Source organism: Rhinolophus hipposideros (genome assembly GCF_964194185.1).
Source record: "Rhinolophus hipposideros genome assembly, chromosome: 23".
NCBI lineage: Eukaryota > Metazoa > Chordata > Mammalia > Chiroptera > Rhinolophidae > Rhinolophus > Rhinolophus hipposideros.
Window position 1 is genome coordinate 36710053 of NC_138069.1, and position 12232 is coordinate 36722284.

Consider the following 12232-nt stretch of genomic DNA (forward strand, 5'->3'; position numbering starts at 1 on the left):
TTCTCCTCTTCCTGAAGTTTATGGTCCTACGGATAGGCCCAACTGTAGCCAGGTCACAGCCTGATAGTCTAATAATTCATCTTCTACTCCTATTTGGCTTAAGTAATAGTAGAATAATGTTATATTCCCAGGCTCATACAAGGTGATGGACGGCACTTGGGGTCTGGGAGGTGGTTCTCAGACTGAGGACAGGAATACACATTCCTGAGATTTAAAATTTGTTACTCATCACTCACAAGAGAGGCAATCTCCACGTGGGTAATTGAGGTGTGGGAGGAGGAGTGTTTTCCCTAACAGGCTTTACACAAACTTAATTTCTGCAAAGCATCTCCTACTTCACATGTACTGACGCAGATTTAAATGTACAACTTCAATTACCGCTTCTACTCAGATGTTTCCCTTCCCCTTCTTAAACTTGCTCCTCAGCTTCTGGGCCTAGAGCTCCAATTACCAGCACCACCTTTTCTCTTAAGGCTAAAGGTTATCGAGTGAAACTCCCTCTTATTACAAACATGGAAGCTGACATGTTTTTAATAAGCCGTTGCCCACAGACCGAAGCCATTTCACAAGCAGGGACAGGCAGGCATGTCAGGATGGCGTTTCTGAACATAGAAGATGATCCGCCCACATTGTCCGTGAAAGACTTGACAGCACTTCACATCCAATTCATGTTCTTCCAGCCCGGTTCTTCCTCCTGACCTTTCAATCTCTGTGGAGTGGAAGCTCCAAGAAGGCAGAGCTCACAGATCGACATATCTTACTTCCTATGGCTTCCCCCAGAACTGGCCTTTCATGGGCTCAGGAAATATTTCGATGGCTGCATGGATGAATGACTATGAGAACTTGCCGTCATTCTCCGCATTGTCGGAGTTTGGAACTCATCATTTTCCACTTCTTTTTCCCTGGCTTCCAAGAACTCATTGTTTTCCATTAGTTCTGGTGACTTGCCCCCCACCCCCATAGTCCTTTCACTTCCCGCTGTTCTCTCCCAAGTCCAAGCCCTCGTCCCTCACATTGAACCACACCCCCACGTTCCACCCCAGCCTGTCCCAGTTCCGCTTCCAGAATGAACGCTGTCCTCATGACCTTGCCCAGATCAGAAGCCATCTGCATTCTTAGAATCTATCTCAAGTCCATACTCCTTGGGGGTGAGGCTCGCCGCCACCTGGCCTCCATCTCCTCTCCTTCTAACCTCATCACCTATTATTCTGCCTCCTACACACCCCTCCCTCACTTCCACGAGGTGACTCTGTGTCCCTTGAAACACGTCGCACACCGGGTTGCCGCCACACTTTGCACACATGACTTGCCTTGTTTATTCTGTGAATGCCAGTGATGACTCAGGCTCAGCTACAGTCTTTACAACTGTAACAACAACAAAGGAATACAGCACAATGGTGACAGTAGCTAGAACTTTCTAAATACCTCCCATAGTACTGGTCTTCATACGCATTATTCATTCTATTAACCTTCACATAAACCCCAGGAGGTTAAGGACAGTTCCTATCCTCATCTTATAGTGGAGGGAATCGAGCTCAGAAGCGACAAGTGAGCTTCTTCCGGCCCCAGACTCGGTACCCAGCACAGCTGGAAATCAGACAGACATCTAGGACGCTAACCGTCAGGCCACACTGCCTAAAGCTACTTTTCTTCTCTGAGCTCGGACAGCCCTTTCCCATGCATAGCCACTCATGTGCCAATTTTCATGTGGACTGCTCAATCACGAAATGCTCTCTTGTATGCACACGTTTTTTTGGTCCCCAGTTTTACTGGAAGCTACCTGAGAACAGGAATTATACTTTTGTACCTTCTAGGTTCTGGACAACAACAAATGTGTGCTGCCTGCACTGATTAGAGGTGTAAAGCAGTCAATCCATCTTTAGTTTTGCTGGCTAATTCACCCGTTAAACAGTGAGTTTACTCCCCTCCCCTCTCCCCCCAGGACCACATGCTGACACTGGGTATAAACCAAAGAGAAGACCCTTAAGTGATACACATCTGTGTGGCCTGGAGAAGGAGAGCCTGACGGGAGTTTCTGAGACTCAGAAGCCTGTGTTTGTAGAATGTTGAATCTTTTAGCTCCTGAGGCCTTTACAAGGTTAAGGGTATTATGTGAAAACAACAACAATAATCTCCAAACCCTCCAGCAACTACTGAGGACCACTGTAAGATGGAATCACTTTCCTGAGAATCAAAAATGTAGCTGGTAATTACAGTTCTTCTGCATCATCACTACATACACAGACACACATATATATTTTGTTGTTAACTGTTAACTGGCCCATGGAAAATAAAAGCCGAAACATCTGACAGATACACCACTTCACATATGTAAAATGCTAATCTGGGGCTCAATGATCAAGAAGCTGGTTGGCCTTGTTTTGCCACTGCCTTTCTCTGGGCCTCAGTTTTCTCACGGCTGACTGTGGGGCTTTACAGGCTCTCTAGGGCCCCCTCTGGCCTTGCCTTCGTTTCTGGGATGCTACTGAATACAAACATCTTAGTTTTGGTTTACGGGCACAATCTTGAGTCACTTTTTCTGAGGCTTCGTCTGCTCCAGCAGCCCTGTCCTCTCCTCTCCTTTCCACGGCAAACCCTTCCAGATGAAGCAGTGGGCCGCCTTCCCTATGGGAGCCCCTTACAAAGTCCTCCCTGCCCCCTTCCCTGCACCCAAGATGCCTCTGCTTTCTTGTGTGCTTTGCTTGTTTAACACCAAAAGCTTTCCGACAAGTTCTCAGCACCAGGGGATGCAGATAACCTCTGTCTGGAAGCCATCATCAGCTTCCCAGTATACTCCAGGAAAAAGTGACAGCTAAAATAGTTTTAAAAAGCCTCCTTCAAGACTTCTCAAGTTGAATGTGAGCCCACGGAGGAGGCCAGTGGGCAGAAACGCCTGCTCACACAAACCAGAACTTCTGTGCCCCTCTCTAAACACATGTTCTGAACACATCGACACAGTGATGTGGGTAGAAAATTCAGAAGGCATGCTTCTCGTGAAGCTGAGGGCCCAGGAGCTACTAACAAGCATGCAGCACAGTGGCGGCCAGGTAGGAAACGACCGAGGTTATCCGATGGGACAGTCCTGCATCGATGGCAGCAATGGGCACAGGGATCGAGTTACACAGAACTGCACGTGTGCATGCGTGCACACAAACATGCACACGCGTGTGCACACGCACACACACATACACACATGTGCATATACACATGCAGGTGCACACACACGCACGTACACACGCATACACACGTGCACACCAATGAGTGCTCGTAAAACTGTGAAATCTAAAGAATAAAGTCAGTAAATTACACCAACATCAGTCTCCTTGCTTTGATGTTAGACTATAGTTTATAAGATGTCACCATTGGGGGAAAACAACTGAGTGAAAGAGTACATCAACCTGTCTACCATTTTTTTGAAACTTCCTGTGACTCAGTAGGAATTTCACACACAAAAAAATCCGAGCCCCCCGTGCAGTGGATCTGCCTAAGCCCCATGACCCTGGGACACAAGTCCCAGGGCTCTCTCACGAGATTCTAATAACAAGTGACATCTTCACCATCATGATCTTCATCATCTTCTTTATCATCACCAAGTCTCCCATGTACTGAACATTTACGACGTCCGATGCAGTGAGGATTTACAATGTTTTCTCATCTGCATCCACACCCCCACCAGGCTACCATCCCAGTTTTAGGGACAATAATGACACTGGGAGAAGCAGAGCTGAGCAGCAGGCCACAGACCTACTGCGGGGCCAGGCTCTGACCCAGGTCTGAGACGCGAAGGCGCCTACTTGGGGATGAAAAACCGGAGAACAGGACCCTGCGGAGCTGCTGTGCGTTCGACGTGTGTTCCCTGGGAAGCGCGTAAGCACATCCCTCAGTCTGTCTCAGAGGCGCCTGGCTCAGGCAGTGCGACGGTGACACGGCCTTCCTGTCCCGTCCCTCGTCCTTCGTCCTCCGTCCCTCACCCCTGCTCCGGCCAGAGAGCCAGATATGCAGCAAAGCAACAGAAACATTACTTACAGGTTCTTCACGTCGGCGATGCCGCGGAAAGCCTTCCTCGGGATGCCCAGGATCTGGTTTTCGCTCAGATCTCTAAACAAGGAGAGAAGAGGCACACTGCATTAGCCGCCGAGGCCGGCTTTATCTGCATCTCATTATGATAACAAAACCCCATGGAGGCTGTTTGGGGGACTGTTTAGTCTCAGGCCCCAGGCTGCTACAGCCTGCACATTGTTCCTCCAGAGATGGCCTTTGCTGAAATGGTTACAGGGCGAGCAGCTCGCCTCCAGGGCGGGCTCTGTGGGTGGTCTCACACCTCCAGGCCACGAGCCAGGACTGGCCTCTTTGTTGCACAGACAGTACCCGAGTCTCTGTTTTGCCACCTCCTGGAGACGACCCCTGGCCCCCTCCCCCACAGCATCCCTCCCCCTGCTGGGGCAATACCACCCCAACCCCACATCTCAGGGACTCTGCCTTTGTCCTCTGGGATTGGAATGGGAGCCTGGCCATCCTGATTTTCTGAGGGGGAACGACCATCTCTGCTTATTCTAGAGCCCCAGAGACCCCCCCCAGGGGGCCTCCTGGATCATCTTAGTGACAAGCATGATGAATTCAAATTGCATTTCCACAAAACCATCCAAAAAGGGGTCCCCGCTGGCAGCGCTAACGTGTCCCTGAGTGAAGAGAGTCAGGGACAAAGCCTCAGGTCTCAAACCGGCTCAAACCCAAGTCCTGTGTCAGGGTCTTCTTTAAGAACACCCAAAGCCGCAAACTCCTTCCGGAAGACCACGCGGTCTTCTTTATTTTGTTTTCCACTTTTATTTATTTATTTCTTTATTTTGCTAGACCAAACACATGCACTTGTTTTCATTCCTATCTCCAGCTATTTGGGATCTCAGAAAGTAATCAATCATACACCTGTATAGACACACACATATGTATACATCTTTAGTCATACATGTATATTTTATAATATAATATATATTATATATATGTGTATATATAATATATATATATATATAATTTTGAAAACAACACAAAAACCTTCAGATATTATGGTAAAAAAATTACCTACCCAGACATAACCCCTGTTACTAATTAGGAGTGACATACATAAATTTCACCAATATGATCTCATAGCATATAGTCTGCTACAACCTCTGTTTTCACTCATTATACTGAGAACATCTGCTCATGTCATTACCAGTACATCTATGCCAACGGTTTTAATGCCTGCATATCAGCCAACTGTATGGATGGCTAAAGGATCCCACAACGTTGGGTATGAATTAATTACTTTGCTATTTAAGGAAACACTAGGATGGATTTTCCTGCCCACACAATTTTGGGACACCTGTTCAGCTACTTCTGTGGTACAAAGTCCTGTGAGGAGAACGTGCGGGTCACAGGGTAAACACAACTTTCACTGCCGAGTTTTCCTGGAGTCCGAGTGTACAAATAGTCACTCCCACGCTGATTTCCACGGACACCTAATCAAACGCTATGGATTACTCCAAATATATTTGGAAAGAGAGGTCAGATCACCATCCTCCACCAGAACCCAGGCCGTCTAAATGAACATTTTGCAAGGGGGGGCAGGAGGAAAAAGAGAAAGCAGCAGAGAGGTGCCCATTTTCCTGCTCTCACCTGAGAAGATGAGCCGCCACACTCTGAGCGGCTGGCTGAAACTCGAGACCCTTGGGGATTGCCTGGGGACACTGCTAACAAGGCTTAGAGTTGGGGTGCAGAATGAATACTAGTGGCTTCTGGGGCTGAATAACAGGGTGCTCCCCATCTCAAGCCGTTTCCTCTGTCTGCAACTGATGTAAGTACATTTAGATGCATGATGAGCCCCATTGCAGGCTCCCCCTGGCTGGACCTGATTCAATGAGCAGGGCTCCAGCCTGGAGTCCGGCGCTGAACAAAGCCCACGATGACAGCAGAGGTCAGGCAGTGTCACCAAGGCCACTTCTCTGCTCTCCATCAGCCTCCAGGAGAAGGGGGCCCATGTCCTGTCATCTGAGTAATGCAATTTCCACCAGGCATCTGGGCTGTACCAAAGGCTCCAGTAGCCACCTTGGGCCCAGACTTTTCTGCCAAGTGAAGGTTGGTCTCTGCCAATCACCCTACCCTCCCAGGCTTGGCTGTTAAATTTGGCCGCCCCGGCAAACAGCTCAGACCGTACTTCTTGGCAAATGGCTGATGATTAAAATCAGAGGCAGGGGGAGCAAACAGGAGAGAGGTTCAGAACTGTCAGCTCTAACTATGCCTGGAAGCCAGAGAAGGGGCACATACCCAGGAATGCATTAACCCTTTGAGTTTAAGGTGCCCCAACCATACTGAAGGAACAGTGACCGCACAAAGGTCCTGATTTGCAATACGGTGGGATGGGGAGAGGAGAGCAATATTTAAGCAGAAAATTCTGGTCGAGTTGCTGGGAGGTCTCCCACAAAAGGGCGCACACGGGCAAAATCCTGCACTTGGGTGGGGCAGCACTTTGGGTTTCTGTTTACTATTTTCTTGCGGTAAATATCCCCAGTCCTGCTCCAAGTTTAGGGAGCCCAGTTTAAAGCACAGCTTTCTTTCCACCTCCCTGCTGTGACTTCCCTCCTGCCACAACTGAGCAAACCAATAGATTGTAGGGAATTTATCTGTTCTCCATGACAATCCGCTTATAAATTTTATTAATTTTATTTTCCATTGAGGGTCTCTTCTCCGGCTAACAATACCGCTGCCATCCATCTGTGGGATTGTATATTGATTTCATAAATACCTGTAGTAGGCTGACAGACTGACAGCTTTAATGGTGTTACTGATGGGACGAGGAGGAGGGTTCTGGGCTGGTGCTTCATTTTCTGTAACTGTCCCCTCGCAATTAACTCGAGGGCCTTGTTGAGGGCTCCCAACAGTGAGTGTATCTCAGCGTGATGCTGGAGCATGGGGCTATTGTTAAGTACCATCCTTGAGAAAGATAAGAGCCACCGTTTTTCAGCTGACACTTAACATAAAAATAACAAAATCTATCTGTAGTGCCCTGGAGCCTAGTTCAGGCCAATTGCTTGGGGCTTAAGTGCCTCATGCTTCCTGAGGGAAAATGCTGGGAAGTGACCAGGAAAAGGGGACTTGCTTTTTTTTTTTTTTAAACATTAGATGAAAGGTATAATGTTGGAGTAGGGTGGGAGGTATGCTGGGGTTTTCTGGGGAGAATGGCTGGTAGGGCTGGTAGGGGTTTTAAAGGAGAATGGCTGGTAGGAAAGGTTTTCTTGTTTGGGAAATAGGGTTACGAATTTGGGCACCTTTTAAAATAATTAGGGCCCTCAAAGAAAGGGGAACTGCATTAGCTAAAGTGCATTTTCCTGCTTCCGGAAAATGATTAACTGACTGATTATTCCATCCAAAAACACAAGACCAAAGAGGACTTATTAAGGAGACAGTAAGTCAAATAGGAGTTGGCAAGAACCAATATATCTCCCTTCCAGCCACACCCCCCTTTTTAATTTACTAAAATGCTTTGGACACAGATTAACTTTCTTCGCAAATTTATTATTGCTTCATCTACCTTGAAATGGGAACTGCAGACACTTTGATAAATGGATTGAAAGGTTGTCTAGTTTCAGTGGAGCTTTTGAAATGCTTCCCGGGGCTCTCCCTGCAATGTCAGGCATGCTTTGTTCTCAGAGCACCAGTGAAAGACAGTCCCCACCTTCACCCCCATCCCTGCCCACCCCATGTTTACCAGGCAAGGAGCAGGAAAACAGTCTCCTCTTTGCTCCACTGCAGACAATGCGCTCATCTTGGTCACATTCATATTACCAGGAAGTCCTGTCTGTGTTAAATGACAGTTTGGGGGGCAGAGAGGGGATTTGCTCCTAGATATCAATCTCGAATTATTCTGAAGGTACAAAATAGGGCTTGGAAGCTCCCCCAACTTTGGGGAATTCTTGTTTCTGAAGTGGGTGGAGCTACTTATTAGCTGTATGATCATGCAAACTATTGAAATGCTCTATGCCTCAGTTTCCCCGTCTTTGCAGTAGGACTATTAATTTTACGGACCTCAGGTTAATTGTGAGGGTGAAACGAGTTGATATATGAGTTTCTTTGCACAGCACCTGGAACCCTGGAGACATTCAACGAATGGCTGCATTTATTTTTTGGACTTTCCCCCCCATTTAGCCCTGGATTTACGTTGTTGAAAATGTCCTTTATCATTAACCTCAGGACATATACCTACAACTTTGCAAAGAATAAAACTCATGAATGTTGTTAATATTCTTTGGATAAAATCTCAGGGAGGGATTAAAGAGTCCCTCATCTATCTATCATCTAGAGAGGAATATCTATATTTGATTCTGGGTCCCTTTGGATGAAACAGGAGAGGTTGTTCAGGGTCTGTATTAGGTTGGGCTCTCTCAGAAGCAAACACTTAGTCGAGTGATGGGTTCACAAAGTGCTCTTGGAAGAGGCAGTAAGGGATGGAGGAAGCAGGATGGAGAAGGGGAATGAAGGACAAATAGGTCACGTCCTGGCCTTAGCCCAGTAACCTAGGAGCTCTGTCTCTCACCAGCGGGTCTGGGCGTTTGCAGCCCTGCATCCGACAGTCCTTGGCTGGAGAGAACAGAAATGCAAACTCCCTGGCTCTGCCCGCTCTCCACATGGCTGGAGGAGGTGAGTCCAGGAGCCCAAGGACAGATTGCTGAGGAGATTCCCAGCCATGACCTTCAGCAGCATGGGATTGGGGCCAGTGTCAGTAACCCACGGGATTCAGCCCCAAGTATTCATAAGAAGGCTTCAAGGACAGTTCTGAATTAGGAAGTGATCAGACGGTTAAAAAAAAATGAAACGAAACAAAAAAAAACACTCATGAAAGGTGACATAATCCAAGACCCAAGATCAAGAGGCCACAGGTGGAAGCTAAGTGACCAAAGAAAACTGGACAACCCAGTCTGGAACCTTCTTTCTCTACATCCCCAAAGCCCCTCACTGAGACCAATCAGGTGCCTTTTCAGTAACATTAAAAACAAACAAAAAAATCCATCAACTCTTGATTAGCCAAACTAAACCAGGGAATGATCTAAACGCACTTATATTTCACATGACTGGATTTGGGATTAGGGCAGTGGATTACCCACTTTCTGATTCTCTTTGGCCCGAGTATATATTAAAATTACTTTCTCAGTCATTGCCTAGGAGGAGGAAACCAGCGCATTGGGGCAACAGGTATCAATCAAAACTCACTTAGGGAGTTTTGAATTTCTGATGGACAATCCATAAATCTACACTGTCTCAATACTCAATCGAGACATTGAGTATTCTCAATGTAGTATTCTCAATACTACCCTCCTAAACAAAAGCTGAACCCTGCCCCCCCCCCCCCGCACCCTGACTCCTAATGTACAGTAACCGTGACACAGCACTCTGCTCCAGAAAACAAGGAGAAAGATGTCATTTTGTTTATTTTATCCAGCAGGAAGGACAGGAAAAATTGTTCTCTGGGGATTTTACAATGTGGACTTCAGGGAGGATTTAGCTTAAAAGGCAAATCTCTTTTGCAGGCAATTTATCTTAATAAGCAAGATTGTATGTTTGCAGTTGGGTCACTGTCAAAAACAAATGTGCCCCAAGCATATGTCCCAGCTAAGAAGCCCCAGTGCCTCCCGCAGGGTGTCTGGCCAATGGCATCCTTTGTCCAGGGGAGAGTACAGGGAGTGACGGAATCATTTCCTGAAAGAACTGCCACCTGTCTTGGGGATCCAGAAAATCAAAGTATCAATGGCGGACAAAAAAACCCACACCAATTATCCCCACTGCTCTAGTTGGGTTTCTGAATATTTCACAGCAGCAGCAGTTTACATTGCTTCTTCCCTTGATGTTCAAAGTTACTGAGTGAAAGATATCAATAAGAGCCCCTTCTGTTCTGCCTTCTCTAACAAGCTCATGTGAAAAGTCCTAATCATACCACTCAGACATTTAACATGGATGTCACCTCAGAGATTTATTTCATTCACATAGTAGGTGCTCAATTGAAAAACTGAATTGAGCACCTACTATGTGCTGCACCATGTCACAGGTTGAACAGAACCAAGTTTCTGTTCTCCTGGAGCTTGCATTCTCATTGACCCCGGATACAAAGGAACAGCCACCTAGACATTTAGGAAGGTAAAATAAACCCCTAGATACCTCAAAACATCAGAGCTGCAGTTCACTGTTTTCTCTCTTTTCATCAAGAAGAAAGTTTGTAGCTCGACTCACACCTCAGATTGTTCCTAACCACCAAGGAATATAACTCACAAGTTTTGCTTGAGGCCCCAAATTCTTTTTAGTTTTCTAAGGGAAACACAAAGGGAAAGATGCCAATCTTAGTCATCCTTCCGTCAAGTACTTTGGCTTTCAAAGTGGACAGGTTGATAAAAATCAGAACAGTTCGACGTCATTATAAAGAGTTGGCGTGGCACAGGGCCGCTGTTCTCGCTGTGGGACTCATGGACTACCTGGCCAGAATTTACTGATAGGGCTTTGAAAAAATATATGTCCCTGTTTTTCTGTTTTTAATTTAGATGAGAATATGGTATTGTGGATTATTGTTTCTTTCATTTATGTCTTTATCTTTGAGAGATACACACTGAAATAATTAAGGATAAATGATGACTAACAGAATCAGGGGAAGCAGGTAGGTGTATAGAGGAAACAAGATTGGATGTGAGTTGATACCTGGAGCTGACTGACGGGTATTAGGGGCGCTCATTTATAATCTGTTCTTTACTTATGCATGTGTGAAATTTTCCATAATAAAACATTTAAATGCAGATTCCTGGGACCCACCCCAGAGCCAGTGAATCAGAAACCCCAGAGACGGTTTCTGGAGTCTAAATTTTGAACAAGTTTGAGAACATGAGTAGAATGATTAGTGTATGGGATTAGGTACCAAGTTCATGTCCCAGCTGTACTACGTAACAGGCCATGTGTCTTTAGGAACACCAATTCAATTCTCTGAGCCTCCACTTGAACGTCCATGAAATTAGGATAAGCATTGCAGATAATGGACAAGCAAGTGCTTTCTATACTCGAATGCATTGTACCAATGCAAACCACGCTCTTCCTCTTATTAGCATGAAGTTAACAAATTTAGCATCCCACTAACTTGAGTGTCTCGTCTGATTTTAGGACAAATCTTGGATCCAAGAGGCAGCGGCCTCCTGTGTCTCAGTGTGAGCCTGCTGGTGTTGGGCCAAACGCCCAAGGGATGGAGAGACTCACCGGAGGTGGCGGAGGGGGTAGAGAACGGAAACAAATGGTCTGTATGTTAGGAAGCCAGGCAGGGCCCAGTCTGGAGGCTCACCTAGAAGGGGTAAGAGTCCACAGGTGACGACACCCTTCCTTGGGATCTCAGAGACACGGCAGGAGGAGAGCACGCACTTTGCCCCGGGCTCTCCCAAATGCAGAGGGCAGACTCTGGCTGCCTGGGATTAGGACGTCCCTGGTGGCACCTCACAGACGGGTAACTTCTTGCAGGTTTCCAGAAGGGCTCCCACCCTAGGGGAGGTCACTGGAGGGCAGGCAAGGGGCAGGACTGAGCGGCCGGCCAGCCGCGCATTCAGGGCTGCGAATGCACGTGGCGGCCTGCTGTCCAAGGACAGCGGCGCCAATCGCCTCTGAGGCACTGAGGGCTGCGAGCTGCGACAAAGGGCTGCGATGCAGCCAGGGTGCTCTGTGCTCGGTCACCAACGTGGGCGCCCGTTTTGCCTCTTTATGGGCAGATGTTCTAGAGATTACCGACTCAAACGCGTTAGGATTACCCAGGTTAAAGTAAATGAGTAAAGCAGGCTGAATGTCGACACTAAAAGTCATGAGGGGGGAGCTGGGTGAATGCAGGGCCCATCTAAATGAATTTCCCCCAAATGGTCAACGAATAACCCTTTGTGCTGGCCAACAGAACAGTTCAGCCCAGGGCTGAAGGGTGCAGGGCCCAATACTCCTCGGGGGAGAGCTGCTCATTCTAGGACAGCACTGTCCCAGGGAACACGACATACCCATACGGTTAAAATCATTTCACTAGCTGCATTAAAAACAGTAGAAAGAAATAGTTAAAATGAATTCTAACAAAGTACTTTACTTAACCGAATATATCCAAAATATTATCACTTCAATATGTAATCAATACAAAAAATTATGAGTAAGATCCGTGACATCCTTTTTTCTAACAAGGCTGTGGGTTCCGGTGTGGATTTCA

The 12232-nt window shown here is 46.9% G+C and overlaps 1 protein-coding gene across 1 annotated transcript in view; it reads right to left on the minus strand.

The window, feature by feature from the left end:
• Positions 1–12232, minus strand: part of SLIT3 (slit guidance ligand 3) — a 561455-nt gene that overhangs the window by 185508 nt on the left and 363715 nt on the right. Inside the window, exon 5 of the mRNA XM_081035897.1 lies at positions 4027–4098. Within this exon, the coding sequence (XP_080892023.1) occupies positions 4027–4098 (72 nt within the window). The remainder of the gene's footprint in view (positions 1–4026; positions 4099–12232) is intronic.